Source organism: Scyliorhinus canicula, chromosome 19 (assembly GCF_902713615.1).
Source record: "Scyliorhinus canicula chromosome 19, sScyCan1.1, whole genome shotgun sequence".
NCBI classification, from domain to species: Eukaryota; Metazoa; Chordata; class Chondrichthyes; order Carcharhiniformes; family Scyliorhinidae; genus Scyliorhinus; species Scyliorhinus canicula.
Window position 1 is genome coordinate 22,937,525 of NC_052164.1, and position 20,818 is coordinate 22,958,342.

Here is a 20,818-nt window from a genome sequence, read left to right on the forward strand (position 1 = left end):
GACTACACTTCAAAATTACATTATTGGCTGTAAAGTGCTTTTGGATGTCCAATGGTCATTAAATATGCTATATAAGTGTGAAACTTCATTTTTTTATGTCTCATCCAAAAGGTGACACCATGGCAATGTGGCACTCCTGAAGGATTGCAGTAAAGTGACACTCTAGAGCAGGAGTTCTCAACCTTTTTTAACCCATGGACCCCTTTTCCTCTTAATTTTTTTTTGTGGACCCCCATAGCCATTCCACAGAAAAAAAAGCTTCTTATATGCGTGGTAAACTAATCCTAAAGTCCATCTACCTTACCGTGAGGGTTGGAAACGGATTAGCGGTATTTTTGTACATTGCCAAACTTATTCTAATATGAAAAGTAATTAAAAAAACTTTTTACTGACTAAATTGAATTAAATTACTCTAAAAATAACCAATTCATATAAAATATACACAGTTTCTAGTGATTACTGTGTTAAATCATTCTTTAAACTTGTCAAGGAGAAACGTGGCATAAGCGTCAGGTCAACCGTGGGTATTTACCTCAAGGTAAATTAGATAGATTATAATCTCTCTTTGACCTTTGTCAGTGCGAGAGAGAGAGAGAGAGAGAAAGGTGAATATTCATCATGAAAACAAACATTTTTTTCTTCTACTTGATTCTCAGTAATAACAATTGTTCTGAAGTAGAATTGCTCTATGGACCACTAAAATATCACCGTGGACCCCCAATTCGGTATTTTTTTTGTGTGGACCCCGGTTGAGAACCACTGCTCTAGAGTATATGCCCAGGTCATTAAATGGGGACTGACCTCACAACCTTCTGACTCAGAAACAGTGATACAGGGCAGGGGCACAGAGGTAGGCCTTGTGCCCAACCCGTCCCTGCGCCCAGCAGTCTGTGGATTTGTTTCAAGGTTGCCCATCCCAACTCCTGTCACAGCCTGCAACCTCCATCCAACCGAAATCCCACTCACGAGGGCAAGTGAGTTCAGGATCGCGAAGCCGGAAAGGTCACCCGACTCTGCACTCCCAACCCTGGGATGAAGCTCTGGGCAAGTGGGCTAAAATCAGCCTGAATTATCCCTTCTATTGCTAACCAGAGTCTCCTGGAAAGCATGTGGAGGTTGGTGCTCACAGGATTGAGCTATCATAGTCAAATTCCTTTGTCACTCATTGCCTGCAATCACCTGGACTGTGGACACATGCATTCAGATACAGTGGCTATCCATATAGTCATGGGGATACACCTCTGCAAGAGGGGGGCTTTCAGGAGACATAGAATCATATGTAGAGACAGCTAGTTCCAAATACAGTAATGAATTCCTTTGTTTAGATTTGCCGAACACTTTCTATCCAAACCAGTCTTCTAGCAGTTAACATACAAATTCAGGTTCGTGAAACTGATTAGACTAGAAAGCTATTATTTCAAATTAGTGTCATATTTTCTATTTAGCACGAATCATAGTTTCTTCCTGAGTACCATTGCTATATAAAATAGTAATAATCTTTATTAGTGTCACAAGTAGGCTCACATTAACACTGCAATGAAGTCACTGTGAAAATCCCCTAGTCGCCAGACTCCGGCGCCAGTTCGGGTACACTGAGGGAGAATTCAGAATGTCCAATTCACCTAACAGCACGTCTTTCGGGACTTATGGGAGGAAAACGGAGCCCCCGGAGGAAACCCACGCAGTCACGGGGAGAACGTGCGGACTCCACACAGTGACCCAGGCCGGGAATCAAACCTGGGACCATGGCGCTGTGAAATTAAATGAAAATGAAATGAAATGAAAATTGCTTATTGTCACAAGTAGGCTTCAAACGAAGTTACTGTGAAAAGCCCCTAGTCGCCACATTCCGGCACCTGTTCGGGGGGGGGGGGGGTGCTGGTACGGGAATTGAACCGTGCTGCTGGCCTGCTTTAAAAGCCAGCTCTTTAGCCCTGTGCTAAACCAGCCCCTCTGAGCAGTACGAAGCACTGTGCTTCCGTGCCTCCCTGTGTACTGTGCTGTGTAATTGATGCGCGATCAATAACTACTGAAACGAGGAAGTAGTCCGAATTGAAGGCTTTAATCAACAAGATGTTTCCCCAGCAGCTCGAGTACAGAAAGAGGCCGGCTGCTGGGAAACACGGGTTCTAATACCCCACCTCACTGGGCGGAGCTACCTTACATTCCGACCAATGGAATGCAAACACTTGAGCCAATGAGCAGCGAGCCTTCTCCACCAATGGTAGCTCACACTCCCAGGTACCATAGTACCTCTAGTCATACTACCACATTTGTTGAGAAAGGAATCGGGGGGGGGGGGGGGGGGGGGGGAGAGACTGCTCGGGCGTCCAGCCATGACTGGTAGTCCGATGCGGGTGGGATAATTTACTGGTAGTATGACTAGTGATATGGGACTATACCTCTCTCGAACGGCGGCTGCCCACTAGCCTTTGCGATATCCGCTTTGATGCGGCTGAAGGCCTGGCGGGCCTCCGTCGACAGGGGGAAAGTGGTAGTTTGTATGAGGGGACGGGCTTTGTCGGCGTAGTTGGGGACCCACTGAGCGTAGTAAGAGAAGAACCCGAGGCAGCTCTTCAGGGCCTTGGAGCAGTGAGGGAGGGGGAGCTCCATCAGGGGGCGCATGCGTACCGGGTCGGGGCCTATCACTCCATTTTGCACTACGTAGCCGAGGATGGCTAGGCGGTCGGTGCTGAACATGCATTTTTCTTTGTTTTAGGTCAAATTCAGGAGTTTTGCGGTTTGGAGGAATTTGCGGAGGTTGGTGTCGTGGTCCTGCTGATCGTCGCCGCAGATGGTGACATTATCTAGATACGGGAAAGTTGCCCATAAACCGTATCGGTCGACCATTCGGTCCATCTCTCATCGGAAGACCGAGTTCCCGTTTGTGACACCGAAGGGAACCCTTAAAAAGTGGTAGAGACGCCCGTCCGCCTCGAACGCAGTGTACTTGTGATCGCTCGTGCGGATGGGGTGCTGGTGGTAGGCAGACTTCAGGTCTACCGTGGAGAAGACCTTGTACTGCGCGATCCTGTTGACCAGGTCGATATACGGGGGAGAGGGTACACGTCCAGCTGCGTAAACCTGTTGATGGTCTGACTATAGTCTGTGACCATCTTATTCTTCGCCCCGGTCTTTACCACCAGAACTTGAGCTCGCCAGGGGCTGTTACTAGCCTCAATGACCCCTTCCTTCAGAAGCCGCTGCACCTCGGACCTGATGAAGACCTGGGCAGCACGGTAGCATGGTGGTTAGCATAAATGCTTCACAGCTCCAGGGTCCCAGGTTCGATTCCCGGCTGGGTCACTGTCTGTGCGGAGTCTGCATGTCCTCCCCGTGTGTGCGTGGGTTTCCTCCGGGTGCTCCGGTTTCCTCCCACAGTCCAACGATGTGCGGGTTAGGTGGATTGGCAATGCGAAATTGCCCTTAGTGTCCTAAAAAATAAGGTTAATGGGGGGGTTGTTGGGTTACTGGTATAGGGTGGATACGTTGGCTTGAGTAGGGTGATCATTGCTCGGCACAACATCGAGGGCCGAAGGGCCTGTTCTGTGCTGTACTGTTCTAAGTTCTAAGGTCCTGGGCACTGTATCGTCTGCTGCTGGTGGCGACAGGTTTGCACTCCGGAAAGAGGTTTGCAATCAAGGACGGGGGAGCGACTTTGAGGGTCGCGAGGCTGCAGACAGTGAGGGGAGGTATAGGGCCGCCGAATTTAAATGTTAGGCTCTGGAGGTTACACTGGAAGTCTAACCCCAGGAGTGTGGCCGCGCAGAGGTTGAGGAGGACGTAGAGCCTGCAATTTTTAAACTCCCTACCTTGGACTGTGAGGTTGGCTATACAATACCCCTTGATCTCAACCGAATGGGAGCCAGTGGGCAGGGAAATTTTTTGATTGATGGGATGGACAGGAAGAGAGCAGCGCCTTACCGTGTCAGGGTGTATGAAACTCTCTGTGCTCCCGGAGTCCAGCAGGCAGTACGTTTCATGCCCGTTGAGCAGGACCTTTGTCGTCGGCGTAGAGAACGTGCGGGGTCGGGACTGGTCGAAGGTGACTGATGCGAGTCGTGGCAGAAGATCGGAGTCGTCATCGGGCGGTGCGTAGTCACCCGCGCCGGGGTCCTCGGGGCCGATGCAAGATGGTGGCGCCCACTGGTCGCACATGGCGGGGGATGGACAAAATGGCAGCGCCCGTCCCCCGCACGTGGCATCGGAAACACAAGATGGCGGCGTCCGGATGCCGCAATTGGCGTTGGGGGATCAGGACGGAGAAGTTCGCGGGTCGCACGGGGCCCTCGGAGAGAGACGGGGCGGCATCCCGCAGTCGTTGCCCGGGACCGCAGCGACCGCCTTGGCTTGACCGACAGAAAATTGCCCTTCTTACCGCAGCCCTTGCATGTTGCTGATCGGGCTGGGCAACGCTGTCGGGGGTGTTTTGCCTGTCCACAAAAATAGCAACGGGGCCCAGCGGGGTTTCCAGGGCGTCTTGCAGTGCAGGCCTGAGGCGATTCAGAGTCTGTAGGGGAAGGGGAAGATGAATTCCACGCTGCCCAGGGGGCCACCGCGCAGTCGGGGGCGTATGAACGGGCGTTTCTGTACGCAACATCTAGAGAGTTCGCAAGGGCCCGCGCCTCCGTGAGGCTCAAAGTTTCCTTCTCTAACAGTCTCTGGCGGATTTGTGGGGACTGCATACCCGCAACATAGGCGTCTCGGATTAACAGTTCAGTGTGCTCATTAGCAGAAACTTGCGGGCAGCCGCAGTTCCTCCCCAGTACAAGGAGCGCACGGTAAAAATCGTCTAACGACTCACCAGGGGTCTGCTGCCTCGTAGCCAGCAAGTGCCGAGCGTAAATTTGATTCACCGGTCGGATGTAGTGTCCTTTAAGCAGTTCCATGGCGGAGACGTAGTTGGCCGTGTCCTCGATGAGCGTGTAGATGGCGGGGCCTACGCACGAGTGCAGGATGTGTAGCTTCTGCTCCCTCGTCGATACGTTTTCTGCCGTGCTGAGGTAGCTATTAAAACAAGCTAGCCAATGCTTGAATGTAGCTGCTGCATTAGCTGCATGGGAGCTGAGTCGTAGACAGTCCGGTTTGATGCGGAGCTCCATCTTTTAAAATCTTGTTGATTAAATTGATGCGTGATCAATAACTACTGAAACAAGGATGTAGTCCGAATTGAAGACTTAATCAACAAGATGTTTCCCCAGCAGCTCGAGTACAGAAAGAGGCCGGCTGCTGGGAAACACGGGTTCTAATACCCCACCTCACTGGGCGGAGCTACCTTACATTCAGACTAATGAATTGCAAACACTTGGACCAATGAGCAGCGAGCCTTCTCCACCAATGGTAGCTCACACTCCCAGGTACCGTAGTACCTCTTGTCATACTACCACAGTAGTTATCGACTGATTGGTCATAATCAGTGTCCACGGGCGGAACGTCCAGACTGAACTTGTAAACCAGATAAGTTTTTTCATCAATCTTGGTTAGCGTCAGATTTTTATTCCAGATTTAATTCATTAAAACCCATGACAGGCTTTGGTCTCTTGTCTTTTGGATCATTAGTCCAGTAACGTCACCACCATGCTACCCAACTCCTGGTGATTGGTTCACAATTGCAACCAATGGCATGACCTGGTCAGGGTCATCTGCTGATTTCACGCTGGTGCTTATACCATCAGTGACATTCTGGGGCTTCTAGCCAGTAGTTTCATTTATTAATGAAAATGAAAATGAAAATCGCTTATTGTCACGAGTAGGCTTCAATGAAGTTACTGTGAAAAGCCCCTGTACAGTACAGTAATAGTACAGAACAGTAATATAATCCTGTCCAGATTTAATATGAATATTTAAATACTTTTGAATCAGCCTTGCTATGCCTTTGAAGCAATTTTTGTGTTTTATCCACTGAAAGTAAACTGCTATAAAGATTGGGTTATGGAGAATCTGTCACTTTAATAGTCAGGCATCGTTTGGGTGAATTTGGGCTTGTTTAGCCACTTTAGGCAAAGTGAATGGATTCTCCGGCCTCCCAGTAGTCCAGTGACATTCCCACTATGCCACCGCCTCCCCCACCCCCGTACAGACCATTGTCGCTAAACAGTCCTTCTTGCAGCCATCCACCTGAAGCTTGAATATCTGATCCCTGCGAGAGGGTGCAGCGCCCGGAACAACTACTTGCTGCTGGGCAGTGAAGATCCACCTGGTTGATGCTCCCATCACCCGCTGCTGCACGCGGTGTTCCAGGGTCCATCTTCTCCTCAAATCTCCGTGATCTGCCAACGGCCTTCTTCAGATAAATGCCAACATGTACACGCCACATTGGTCTAGACATGCTCTGGATTGATGTGATTTCCTGCTGGCAGCATGGAAGATGGGGCGGGGTGGGAGGTAGATTCCGGCTGGGCCTTCATCTGCATCCCAAATTGGCTTCACGCTGGCCTGTGGCATAAATGGCGACCTGCCATGGCGGGTAGGAGCACAAGTTCCCGCTGTCATTTTACACCGGCAGGAAACCGATTTTTCAGCTCCTGCCACATTGTCCCCCTGACTCGCCATTAAACCTTTGTGAGCAGGGGGAGGGGAGGGGAGGGGCCTTTATTGATGAACATCTGTCACCCTGACACAGTCAGGTCTCTATGTGACTCCAGATCGACAGCAATGCAGTTGACTCGTGTCTCCTCTCTCGAATGGCCTTGCAGTTGTATTTGAGATGGTGGCTCACCACCGCTTCCTATTTGCCCTCCAGCTTCACGGCATCCTTGATTAGATCTGCAGTTCAAAGGCAGCACTTGTAGCTGAACCCACATCTTTTCTCTGCTCAGCAGCACAGCCCTTTGGCCATTAATTGGCCAATTCGGGGAAAACCACAGCTGGATCTCTGTTCCCCACATGGTGCAGGCTTCTGACTCCCACTTTACCATCGATATGGAGTTCGGAATCCTGTGGGGAAAATCCTGCTCGTAAATATTACTTGACTCTCTACAGATCCTTCCTGCCCACTGGTGTAGTTCCAGCAATTTATTTTTTTCCCAACTGGATCATCCCTTAATCGTATTATGTTCAATGGAATACAAGTCTCGTCTCTGCCATCTGTCGATCAAAATTAATAACTTTTAGCCCGATACTATCATTATTTCCATTAATCAAGTTAAAAAGACACCAGACAGCTTCTCTGAAAAGACCTCACACTGGCACATTCTTTGGCAAGATCAGAATAATTTTGCGAAGGTAATTCTTCTGTTGCTACGAACTGAGACAAATTTACAAACATACAAACAATCGGACATGGTCCATTGAAATACCGTATGCACGGCAATACGTACATTCACCTACTTCCAATGGTGGCCATGGAGTGAGTGGCCGCACATTTAGTGGCTCCCGCTCAAGGCAGATTTATTTTGTCTTTTCCCTGCCTAAAGGGTGCTTGTGTTTGAGAGCAAAAGTTACAGGAGTGCCTGGGTAAGGTAACGCTCCTCTGGTGCGGTAGGTGGATGGACCTGCGGACAAGGAGTGGTGTAAGGCACAAAGGGCAGCTGGAGCAGGAGAGGCTTCATGGTGTGCCACAGGAAAAGATGGCGGAAGACAAGGGTCTGTGCTGCCTGCCCAGTGGTCGATGGAGCAGTTGGTAGAGTTCCTGAATTATAAATTTTGACAACAGAGGAAAGAGGCCCTGGAAGACCTAGCCAAGGTGGTGGAACGCTGGGATCGAGCGAGTTGAGCAGAGGCTGGAGCCCCAGGGCCAGGCGATCCAGAAAGTGGAGGCGGTGGTGGGGAAGCACCTCGTTTGTGGTGGAAGAGGGAGTGATGCGAGAGAACCAGAAGAGGCTGAGGGAGAAGGTGGAGGATCTGGAGAAATGCCCAGGAGGCAAAATTTAAGAACTGTTGGGAAGGCTGAAGGCATTGAAGGTGCGGAGGCTGCTATGCATGTGGCAGGGATGCTTGAGAAACTGGTGGGGGAGCCCCTGGAGGCCAACCGAGCACACAGGGCGCTGAGGGAGCTGCAGGCCGATGGTGGTGTGGTTGCACGTTTTTCTGGACAAGGTGAAGATCATTCATTGGGCGAAGCAGACCAGGAAATGTACCAAGGAACAGAATGAACTGCGGGTGTACCAGGACCTGGGTGCGGAGCTGGCGACGAGGAGGGCTGGGTTCAATCGGATTAAGGCTGCCCTCTTCAAAAAGGGGATGAGGTTTTGGGTATTGTACCCGGCCCGCCTGTGGGTGACTTTCATAGAACATAGAACAGTACAGCACAGAACAGGCCCTTCGACCCTCGATGTTGTGCCGAGCAAGCAGGTCTTTCCAGAAGCAAGAACTCTATTTTGACACGCCAGAGGGGATGATGGATTTTATGAGGGACAATGAACTTTGGAGCAGTTTTCTAAAGTGTTTGGTGGTGGTGGTGGTTGGGGGGGGGGGGGGGGGGGGGGGGGAGGGGGGGGGGGTGGTATTCAGGGGCAATTCTTGGCAGGGAAACAGTGATGGTGAATATGCCTTTTGTTATTCTTTAGGGATTGACTGCTGGGTCGGCTCGGGGAGTGAGGGGGAGGGAAACTGGAGGGAGGACAGGTGGTTGGAGGCCTTGTGTGGGATCACCATGCTAGCTGGGCGGGCTAGGGGCTAGGTAACGGGAGTGAGGTGGGGGGTTGCCAGGAGGAAGGTGGGGGGGGGGGTGCGGGATGAGGTTGGTACTCTGTTTTGAGGGTGGGGGGGAAGGAGGGTTGCTGACGTGGGTGTGGTGTGGTTGATGTGGCACAGTTGGGAAGAGATCAATGACGATGGACATCCAAGGGTGGGCCTGGAGGGTCGTACGTCACGGGCTGGGGCTGGTCCAAAAGGGGTATGGCTGGTCAACAGGAGTAGGGGAAGGGAGCCCACCGACCAGACTGGTCACATGGAATGCGAGGAGGTTGAATGGGCCAGTTAAACGGTCGCGTGTGTTCACGTATCTACGGAGCTTGAAGGTGGACGTGGCTTTTTTGCAGGAGATGCACCTGAGGCGGGGGTTCAGACGAAGCTGAGAAAGGGATGGGTGGGACAGGTGTTACATTCGGGGCTGGATAGGAAGACGAAAGGGGTGGCAGTGTTGATTAATGAATGGGTTGCATTCAAGGTGGGGAATATTGCGGCCAATCGGAGGGAAGAGGGTGGGAGATATGTGGTGGTTAGGGGAAAGTTGGAGGGTTTTGGTGAAAGTTTATGCCCCAAATTGTGGTGACGTGCATTTCATCAGGTGCGTATTGGGGTAGATTCTGGACCTGGACTTGCATCGGTTGATTATGGGGGTGGGTGGTGGTTTTATACGGTCATAGATCCGAGCTTGGGCTGGTCGAGTCTCAAGTCGTCAAGGGTGGTGAAGGAGCTGAGGGGGATTATGGAGTGCATGGGGGGGTGGGGATGGGGGGGTGGACCCGTGGAGGTTTGGGAGGCCGAGAGCAAATGAGTTTTCATACTTCTCCCATATGCATCTGGTGTACTCCCGGATTGTTTATTTTTGTGTTGGACAAAACGTTGCAGGCGGGGGTAGCCGACACAGAGTACTCGGCGATTGTGGTTGCCGACCACACGCAGCACTGGATGGATTTACTGCTGGCCTGGAGGGGGATCCAGCGCCGCAGTGGAGGCTGGATGTGGGATGGCTGGCGGATGAAGATGAGCGGGTGAGGGCTGCCATTCGGGGCTACATGGAGCTGAACAAGACGGGGGAGGTCACAGCCGCCATGCTGTGGGAGTCACAAGGCCGTAGTCGGGGGCGAGTTGATATCAATTCGGGCACATAGGGAGAAAACAGAGCAGGAGGAGAGGGCAATATTGGTGGATGAGATTTTGAGGGTGGACAGTAGGTACTCGGAGGCACCGGAGGCAGGGCTGTTGAAGGAGGGGCAGAGGCTCCAGATGGGGTTTGGGCTAATTTCTACAGGGAAGGGGGTGGGGCAGCTGGGGCGGGCCAGAGGGGCAGTGAATGAGTACGGAAATAAGGTGATCAGCTGAGAAAGCAAGAGGGTGATCGGCAGAGATAGGGATGAAATGGGCACGGTGGTGGTGGACCCAAAGGGAGTGAATGGAGTGTTCGAGGCGTTTTATAGGAGGCTCCAGGAGTCGGAGCCCCCAGCTGGGGAGGAGGGGATGTGGCGATTCCTGGATGGGTTAGTGTTTCCCAAAGTGGAGGAGGGGCTGGTTCAGGGTCTGGGGGCCCCAATTGGGCTGAGAGAGGTGATGGATAGTATGAGGACAATGCAGGCAGGGAAGGCTCCGGGGCTGGACAGGTTCCCAGTAGAGTTTTATAAAAGGTTTGGGGCGCTCCTGGGGCCACTGCTGGTGAGGGTATATAATGAAGCAAGGGAGAGGGGGAAACTCCCCCCTACACTTTTGAAGGCTTCCAACTCCCTGATATTGAAGAAGGATAAGGATCCGGAGCAGTGTGAGTCGTACCGCCTGATATAACTACTGAAGATGGACGACAAGTTATTGCCAAAGGTGTTGACATTGCGAATTGAGGACTGTGTCCCTGGAGTGATAAGCGAGGATCAGATGGGTTTTGTGAAGGGAAGGCAGTTGTCGGCGAATATGAGGAGGTTCCTCGATGTGATTCTGATGCCTTTGGACGGGCAGGAGGTGGAGGTAGTGGTGGTGACGGACGCGGAGAAGGCGTTTGAGTTGCTGTACCTGCTGAAGCTGCTGGGGTTTTTCAGGAAATAGCGAGGTGTTCCCAATAGAGGCTGGAGGGTAGGAAAAGAGGGGAGGGGAGTTGCCGTTCTGGGTGGTGGGGGCGTCTTTCGGGTATTTGGGTATCCAGGTGGCGCAGAGTTGGGCACAGTTGCACAAACTGAACATGGCTGAGTTGGTGGAGCAGATGAAGGGGGACTTTAAGAGGTGGGATGTGCTGCTGCTGTCGCTGGCAAGGTGGGTGGAGAAAGTGAAAATGATGTTGCTGCCATGGTTTTTCTTTGTATTTCAGAACTTTGTCCCCAAGTCAGTTTTTACAAAAGTCAATTTGCTGATCTCTGGGTTTGTGTGGGCAGTTTATTCTCGCCAGCCAGGTACTCTGTGACCCCAGTGGTGGTGTCGGCATGAAGGGTGTGGGGGGCAGTGGAGCCAGCATCTGCGGCTGGAAGGTGCCTTAGGTATGCATGCCGATCCATAATAACCGTAGGTTTGCACCGGAGGGGTTGGATGCGAGGTTTAGGGGCTGGCGGCAGGCAGGGATTGAGCGCTTTGGTTATATAGGGGGCGAATTTCACAGAATTTACTGTGCAGAAGGAGGCCATTCGGCCCATCGAGTCTGCATAGGCCCTTGGAAAAAGTACCCCACCAAAGCCCACACCGCCACCCTATCCCCGCCCCCGTAACCCCACCTAACCTTTTTTGGACACTAAGGGCAAATTAGCACAGCCAATCCACCTAACCCTACACATCTTTGGACTGTGGGAGGAAATCGGAGCATCCTGAGGAAACTCACGCAAACACGGGGAGAACGTGCAGACTCCGCACAGACAGTGACCCAAGACGGGAATCGAACCTAGGACCCTGGCGCTGTGAAGCCATAGTGCTACCCACTATGCTACTGTGCTGCTAATTTGCAGGTTTGGAGGACCTGGAGGAAGTGTATAGGTTGCCCATGGGGAATGGATTTAGGTACCTGCAGGTGCGGGACTTTGTAAGGCGAGAGGTGCCGTCCTTGCCTGGGCTGCCGACCCTGGGGTTGCAGGACAAAGTTCTGTCGAAGGATGAAACAGGGGAGGGGAAGGTGTCAGATGTCGATAAGGAGTTGATGGAGTGCGAGAGAGCCCTGGTTGGGGTTATTAAGCGCAAATCGGAGGATGAGCTGGGAGGGGAGGTGGGGGCCGAGACATGGGTGGAGGCCTTCCAGAGGTTAAACGCGTCCTTGTCATGTGCGACGTTAAGGCTTTTCCAGTTAAAGGTGGTGCATAGGGCTCAGATGACAGTGGCGAGGATGAGTAGGTTCTTTGTGGGGTAGAGGATAGGTGTGGGCAGTGCGCATGGGGGCCCGGGAATCACATCCACATGTTCTGGGCGTGCCAGGATTGAAGGGGTTCTCGGACGTGATGTCCGAGGTGCTGGGTGTGGAGGTGGTTCTGAGTCCAGAGGTGGCAATATTCGGGGTCTCAGAAAACCCAAGAGTCCAGGGGGTGAGAGAGGCCGATGTTTTGGCCTTTGCCTCCCTGATAGCCCGGAGATGGATTTTGCTCCGGTGGCGGGACTCGGAGCTGCTGAAAGCGGGTGTGCCGATGAGCGACCTGGCATAATTCCTGAGGCTGGAGAAGGTCAAGTTCGCTTTGAGGGGGCCGGCAGAGGGGTTCACCCAGAAATAGAAACCATTCATTGATTTCTTTAAGGAGGTTTGAGGGGTCCGCATGGGTGGGGGTAAGGGGGTTAAAATGGGGTAGGCGGGACGTGAGATGGGCTCAGTGTCAGGGGAGCAGGTGGGGTGCGGTTGTTTATTGTATTGTTCTGTGGTTCTTCTGCTTTTTTTTTGTATATGTGAAAATGCCTTGAATAAAATAATTTTTAAAATATGTACATTCGCCTTCTCACCATGAACCATGCAAATTTACAGCAGGATAAGGGTAAGAGTACAATTACACTTTATTAGAAGCTGTGGCCAGGTCAAAAACAAGAAGCTCCTTATTTCACTGCCATTTCCATAGGTGGCTGAGTCAGAATTCAAAGTTCTTGCAAATAGTATGACAGTTGTTTGGTCGAACAAGAATTTTGCTGAAAAAAAGAGACATCAAAGTTTTTCATCTTACACTCATCAGGACACTTCGAAGAACACTGCTAGTCTTGCCAAATGTCCTGGCGGATGCAAGACAAAAAGCTTTTTAAATCAGATATACCACAATGCCGCCCATATTTACTCATATTTCTCACCCTCCATCTACCTTCACAATTGTTAAAGCATCGAAAGGAAGCCACTGAACTCACAACAGGCTCCAAAGTAAATATTATTCAGAAATAAGCTCAAATGAGATGCAATTCCACAAAAAGTAACAAAGTGACCTCCGTTTGTAACTTTAGAGGAGCCATTCTTTTTTCTGCATTTGTAATAAGAGCTTTCCAAAACACATGATGGCATGAGGTTTGGTGGGTAGGGGGTGGGGGTTAGGGAGTGGGGGGTGGGGTTTACTCAGCTGTTTAGGCTGAGTCAAACTCACTGGGCCAAATAGCTCTTTGGAAGTTTTTCAAAAACACAGCAATGAGCTGCCCGCCGCAAAGTAATATTCACTTCACAAACAATCTCTTTAGTTGCTGAGTAATTCAAGCTTTATTGCATTTATTTCCATTTGGAGCTGTCAGAACCATGTGGGTGTGGCTAAGGCTGCGGCTGGAATTTGGCAACAACAGCCCGAGGTCCTCATAACACGGACAAGGGAGACCGACGACTATAAACAAATAGTACCTCAACTCTTAAAGGGAACTGGCGGGCAAGTTTCTTTTCCCAGCGCGTTAGGGTTATTTTGGGAAAGATGTCTTTGATTAAAATAAAACAGTTGTGCAGCACTAATACTTCCTCAGACAAACCCCCCCCCCCCCCCCCCCCAACCACCACCACCACCGAGGCTCTGAATTCCTGTACCAAATAATGGAGACTTCAGGCATTTCTGGGTGGGACCAATTCTGTGTGGGACCAACACTTTGTGTGAACTGACACTTCCTAAAAACATAATGCTGTAATGCAATACAATGAGCAGACATAAAACAACCCATATGGGTCAAATGAACTGTACAGAAGCTGATACCAGAAGGGGATAAACACTTACCACAGTTTTTCAGCTCCTTTTTCTGCGCAGAACAACGTACACTATCCACTGAGCAATGAAAGGCCACACTACTAGAAACAGCAACGTCCGCCCTGATGGACCAAGCCGCCACCTGGAAGTTCTCTGCGGGACAAACAGAGTCCATTCTCATTCCAGGAATGGGTCAGCTCTGACAGATGATTTATCATAAGAATATAACGATTACCAAATTGCATGCAAATTAATTCATAAGTAAGAATCATAGAAGGAGGCCATTCGGCCCATCGGTTTTGCACTGGCCCTTGGAAAGAGCACCCTACTGAAGCCCGTGCCCCCACCCTATCCCCGTAACCCCACTTACCCTTTTTGGACACTAAGGGCAATTTGGTCATCGCCAATCCACCTAACCCGCACATTTTTGGACTGTGGGAGGAAACTGGAGCACCCGGAGGAAACCCACGCAGACACGGGGAGAACGTGCAGACTCCGCACAGACAGTGACCCAAGCCGGGAATCAAACCTGCTAACCACTGTGCTACCACGCTGCCCCTAACATAAGCAGCACAAAGTACAATAAAAAGTAGCAGAATAGCAAACAGTCCCAAACATACACCATCAATTGAACTAGGAACATGGATTAGATGGCCTGCAGTTAATTGAAGTAGACCAACTGCAATTTGACCGTGATAATTCAGTGTACAATGGAAACAAAGCCACTGATCAAAGAGCAAAGATTAAAAAGTACATTTGATAAGGAATAAGGAAGAATGGAAGCCTCGCCATGGAGCTATTTAGATCAATGGTTTGTCATCAAAGGTGACTAACATCAAACCCACTTGCCAATATGTGACGATTGAACATAGGAAATAGGAGGAGTAGACCATTTGGCCCATCGAGACTTCTCTGCCATTCAGTACATTCGTGGCTGATCTTCTGCCTTCACTTCATCTCCTGCCTGCTCCCTGCAACCCTCGATTCCCAGAGAGATTGTTATGCGAGAGGGATATTAGGAAATTGGGTCCAGAAATTAGATCAAAGATGTAGCAGGCAATTTAGGGGTTAAACAGACTGAGGGAAAAAAAATGCTAGCACAGAGTCAGAGGGCTACACCCACACCTGCCATACCTTTCGTTGTCCCATTCAGACTTAAAACTCATTAGTGGGCGTACGCAGGATGGTCTATGGGCGGCACGGTATTAGTTGTTAGCATTGTTGCTTCACAGCACCAGGGTCCCAGGTTCGATTCCCAGTTTGCGCCACTGTGAGGAGTCTGCACGTTCTTTCCGTGTCTGCGTGGGTTTCCTTTGGGTGCACCGGTTTCCTCCCACAAGTCTCAAATGACATGCTATTAGGTAATTTGGACATTCTGAATTCTCTCTCGCATGGGCTGGTTTAACTCAGTGGGTTAGACAGCTGGTTTGTGATGCAGAACAGGTTCAATTCCCGTACCAGCTGAGAATTCTGAATTCTCCCTCTGTGTACCTGAACAGATGCCAGAATGTGGCGACTAGGAGCTTTTCACAGTAACTTCATTTCAGTGTAAATGTAAGGCTCCTTGTGACAATTAAGGTTATTTATATTTATGTATCCAAACAGGCAGCGGAATGCGGCGGCTAGGGGCTTTTAACAGTAACTTCATTGCGGTGTTAATGTAAGCCTACTTAGGTTATTATTATTCAGCAAGGTTGAGTCACTCGAAATTCATTTTCTTTGGGACACTCCTTTCTGACCAGCTATTAGCCCATTACAGAGTCTGGCAGTCTCTTTCTCCATCAATGGGAGGTTATTTGTATATCAATAGCATGATATGGGAGCATAGAGAGATGGAGAGAGAGAAAGAGAGAAAATTTATTTTGGAAGAGGCACAGGGAGAAGGCTTTGGAAAGCAACCGAGTGAGGCCATGAAAGCTGTCACTGAGGCAGGCTTTGGAAAATGGTTCTGAAGTAATTTACCTAACAGAAGAAAAATTGCTGTTTGTGTAAGTGAGAGCTGCATGTTCATTTAAAGTGCTGTTTAATGGGAATGAGTATGTTAAGGTTAGGAAACTACATGTAATCTGTTATTGTTAGGGTCGAAGTTTAGAAGTTTTAATATTGTTTTCTTTTCTTTTGTTTTAATAAAGTTTGTTTATAAAATAACCAAGTCTTATTTCTGATATCATCACTCCTAGAATGAACTGATTTTTCCACACCACCTTAAAAACGCAATAAGTTGCAGCTCTGGTCCAGAATCGTAGCCGCTGCTGAGAGCTGACCAGGTGTCCGTAACACGATCAGGAATCTATCAATCTTGAATATATTCAACAATGGGACAACCGTAACCTTCTGGGGTAGACATTCCAAAGATTCACAACTTTCTGAGACAAGAAATCTCTTCATCTCAGTCCTAAATGATCCATCCCTTATAATGAGGCTGCACCCCTGTGTTTTAGGTTCACCAGCTGGGGGTAAAACAACCTTTCAGTGTCTACCAACAAACACGTGATGGCAAGTCAGTTTTGACGGTCAGGTATTTATTACTTATTACTTATTTACCATAATCTCTCTGGGAATCGAGGGTTGCAGGGAGCAGGCAGGAGATGAAGTGAAGGCAGAAGATCAGCCACAAATGTACTGAATGGCAGAGAAGCCATTGTGATGGACTTCTAGCTATTTCAGTGGATAGACCCAAGTGCCACGGCAAAGAGCATAGAGATGAGGAATGCCTCAGGAATAAACTCAATGCAGTGTTGAGTTAGCTAATCTCAACTATGGTGGTGAAAAATTACTGCCTGTTGTTCTTGCTGCTGATCATCATTCAGTGATAGGAAAGGTACGTTTTGAGCATCAGGACTGGGTGCTGATGTCTCTCCAGGATTGAATATTCAATTCATGATCATTTTTCAAGCTCACACTTGATGTAGTCACTTCAGCACTTATCAGAATGTTGCAAATTCCCATGGGATCATAAAGAACAAAACATTCCTCTATTATTTTCTAGAGTAGAGAAGAAAACGTGGAAAGGTAAATAAACTATGTGACTGTAGTAATTCCATTAAAAACCCTGGGTTCAAAGACACAGCAAATATGTCTGATAAGGCTGTAATTATGATGTCATAAACGTGAGATAATCATTGATTCTAACCATTTACTTATTTACATATTGATGGCTATTGGAATATTGTTTATGTTTGTGACAGTTCCCTGGGGTGCAGATAATTAATGAGGGATAATGTTTAGCCCTAGCTAAGCAGATCATGGGACATCTTAGTGGGATACAGGTGATGTAATTAATGGGAGGAGGCAGGTCTGTCTGTGGTTTTGCCAGTTTATTTTTAGAATTTGAGTCTGACAAGGCAGAAGGATTTTCCGATTGTTCCTGAAAGGGTCTCTCTCCAAAGGTCGGCACAGAGAACAGCAAGAGACCCTGATTGCTAACTTTATTTATGAGTGGATTTTGAACAGTATTGGGTTGCTTTATTGGAATATATATAGTGGCAGGTGTAGATGGAGACTTAAAGTTTTTCCTTTTATTTAAGTACTGCGTCACTGTTAATTGTAAAATTATTTCTTTGATGTTAATGTGGTTAATACTATGTTTAAATTAAAGTTTATTTTAACATTAAAAATGCACATTGGTCAGAATCATCACTCTGGGGTAAAGTATTCTTTCCTCACAGTTTTACAAATTGCAAATTGTTTGGGGTTTCTCATCTGGTGTCTTAACAGAAATTGGGATCCGGTCCGGTACCCTAACAAACATAGATAACAACCAATGTGACATCAAGATCGAAACTATGCCATGGGACCCTGATTTGTATGCATGAATGACATTTCTTCAATTTCAGGAGGAACACTGGTTAAATTGAGGCCCGTTCAAAAAATTTCCCAGGTAGGAAGATTGGCGATGGGTTTACTTCTGATATTTATATTTTTCTGCTCCAACATTCTCAAACATGCTTTGGTCTCCCAGTTCCTTGCCCACATTCCCGTTGTGGCTGGGGTGGGCAGGAGATGTGACGAGCCCCTCAAAGGTCCATTGACTACGGTGGGACTGGAAAATCCTGCCGGCAGATGGGGGCTGGAAAATTCCACCCAATGTCTTCAGTAGTGTCAACCATGGCACACTTGGTAACACTTCTGCTTCCAAGGCAGAAGATTGTGTGTTCAAGTACAAAGCAGAAAAGTGAGTACAAAATCTAGGCTGACACTCCAGTGCAATTCTGAGCAAGTGCCACACTATCAGAGGTGCTGTACTTCAGGTGAGACGTCAAACCAAGACCCAGTCCGCCCTCTAAGGGGGACCTAAAACATCCTCGGACATTATTTTGAAAGGCAGGGAAGGTCTCCTTGGTTTTCTGGTCAACAGGCATCCATTGACTAGAACAACCATCTTTTCTACATTACAATAGTAAATTCAAAAGAATGTCATCGGTTATAAAGCATTTATGAAGCCATGAAAAGTGGCACATAAAAGAAAGTCTTTTATTGCTCTTTCCTGCCGTTGATCTAGAGGAAGGTTTAACTAATCCAAAAGTGGATGTTGTACAGCACAAAGGTACCAAGAAGTCAAGAGAGAGAGGGAGAGCTAGAGGTAGCAGTCATGAATATAAATGTGAAACTGTGGATGACTGCTGAGGAAGAGGAGGTGGTGCTGAAGATAATGTAGAAGATTGGGAGATGACTGATACACTATGGACACAGTTACAAAATAATTATTTATAACTGTGGCTAGGACATTTTAATGCTGTTAAGAAGGAGGATTTCATCAATGAAGTTTGAGGTCACGGAGCTGGGAGATTATAACACATTTGAGACCGTTAGAGGGAGGTAAAGCAGATTGAAAATTGGGCTGTAGTTGGAGAAAGCAAATGGGTTAATATTTTTTTGAGGAGGGGCAGATAATAGTGAGGTGGACGGGATGTGTCCGAGAAGAGAGACCCGTAGAATCATAGAATCCCAGTGCAGAAGGAGGCCATTCGGCACATTGAGTCCGCACTGTCCCTTGGAAAGAGCAGGCTACTTAAGCCCACAACACTATCCTACCCCCGTAACCCCAGCTAACCTTTTGGACAATAAGGGGCAATTTAGCATGGTCAACTCACCTAACCTGCACATCTTTGGACTGTGGGAGGAAACCGGAGCAGCCGGAGGAAACCCACGCAGACACGGGGAGAAAGTGCAAACTCCACACAGACAAGTCATCTGAGGCCAGAATTGAACCCGGGTCCCTGGAGCTGTGAGGCAACAGTGCTAACCACCGTGCCGCACTGAACCACTGACAATGTCAACAAGGATTGGGGCTAGCTACATTTAGAGCTATGACGAAGGCTATGAAAATCTTTGTGAATCATGTACAGACCCGTTCAAGGCTGAGCCAACAGCCTGTAGTGTAATATGAGTATGGAAGATGGGGAGAGGAGAGCACTGTTATAATAAGCAAACCTTAAAATAGGAGTGGGAGCAGGACCCTTTGAGCCTACTCTGCCATCCAATAAGATCATAGAATATTTAATTGTAGCCTCAACTCCATTTTCCTGTCTTCTCCCATAACACTTGACTCCCTTATGGAGCAATAAAAATCTGTCCAACTCAGCCTAGAATATATTGAACAACTCAACCTTCATTGCTCTCTAAGATAGAGAATTCCAAAGATCAACGTCCCCCGTAGGAAATTCCTCCTCACCTCCGTCTTAAATGGGAGACTCATTGTTCTGAAACTGTGTTCCCAAGTTATAGAATCCCCCACAAGTGAAACACTCTCTCAGCATCTACCCTCTCAGAATTTTGTGTGTATTAATAAACTCACTTCTCATTCTTTTACACTCCAATGAATATAGGCCCAACATGTGCAACCTTTCCTCATAATTCAAATGCTTCATCCCAGGAATCAACCCAGTGAAGCTTCTTAGAACTGCCTCCAACGCGCGTATATCCCTCCTTAAATAAAAAAACGTTTTGCTACAGTTGTAGCAAGATTACACTTATACTCCATCCCTGAAATAAAGGCCAACATTGCATTTGCCTTTCTAATTTGTTTTACATGCATGCTTTAGTGAATCTTTAACGACGACGCCCAGCTTCCTCTGTACCCCAGCATTCTGCAGTCCCTCTCAATTTAAATAATATTCTGTTTTTCGATTTTTTCTATCAAAGTGGACAGCCTCACATTTTTGCACATTATCCTCCATCTGCCAAATTGAAGCCCACTCACTTAACTTCTCTATTTCTCTGGGCACATTTTTGATGGGGGGGGGGGGGGGGGGGGGTCTGTCCGACTCAGCCTGGAGGCACATTAAACAAGTTGGATGGGTAGCCCATCACTTTCATGCCCATTCCAAGCTGACCACCATGATATGTTAGGTTGGTGGGGGCCGAACCTGCCATTTCTAAATAAATAATATGCTGGTTAATGATGCCCATGCTGCGATATAGCTGGCACGAGAAGGCAGGTAGGAGTGGACAGGTAATTTTTAAAGTACTATATGAAAAAGGACAGGAGGAGAAGGGGCAGGGAGGGGCATCTCTTTCAGTAGGTGGCCTTCATGCATTGGGGGTACCACTCAAAGCTGTCACCCTCATCCTTCCATGTCACCTGCCCCCCAAAGCCCAGCCTCCCAGACCCCTCTCCCTCCTCCTTGGGAATTAGGATTCCTCCCCAACCTAAAACCCTGGGTCTTACTTTTCTTTGGCAGCCATCACCTTCTGCGTGTTTCTTCCTGTAATCCCGGCAACGTCCATTACTGAGCTCTGGCACTACAGGGGCTGCTGAAGGTGCCATACAATCAGACTGACTGGCAGCTCTTGAGGGTAAAACCCCCTCCCACTGAGGGGCGGAATCCCACTCTCAACTACATTGGCATGCGGGGCAAACAGTTTGCATGTTCTCCCATACCCCTGTAATATACAGTCCCTTGTGTCCTCGTAACACACTGCATTTCCATCTATCTTTGTGTTGTCAACAAATTTGACTGCAATATACCTTGTCCCTCATCCAAGTCATTGATATTGATTACAATAGTTGAGGCCTCAAAACTGATCTCTGTTGCACCCCACTAACTGTAGTTTGCCAACCTGAAAAT

The 20,818-nt window shown here is 48.6% G+C and overlaps 1 protein-coding gene across 1 annotated transcript in view; it reads right to left on the reverse strand.

The window, feature by feature from the left end:
* Positions 1–20,818, reverse strand: part of LOC119954509 (acyl-CoA-binding domain-containing protein 5-like) — a 126,113-nt gene that overhangs the window by 10,735 nt on the left and 94,560 nt on the right. The window contains 1 exon segment of the mRNA XM_038779800.1: positions 13,779–13,901. Within this exon segment, the coding sequence (XP_038635728.1) occupies positions 13,788–13,901 (114 nt within the window). The 3' untranslated portion in view covers positions 13,779–13,787.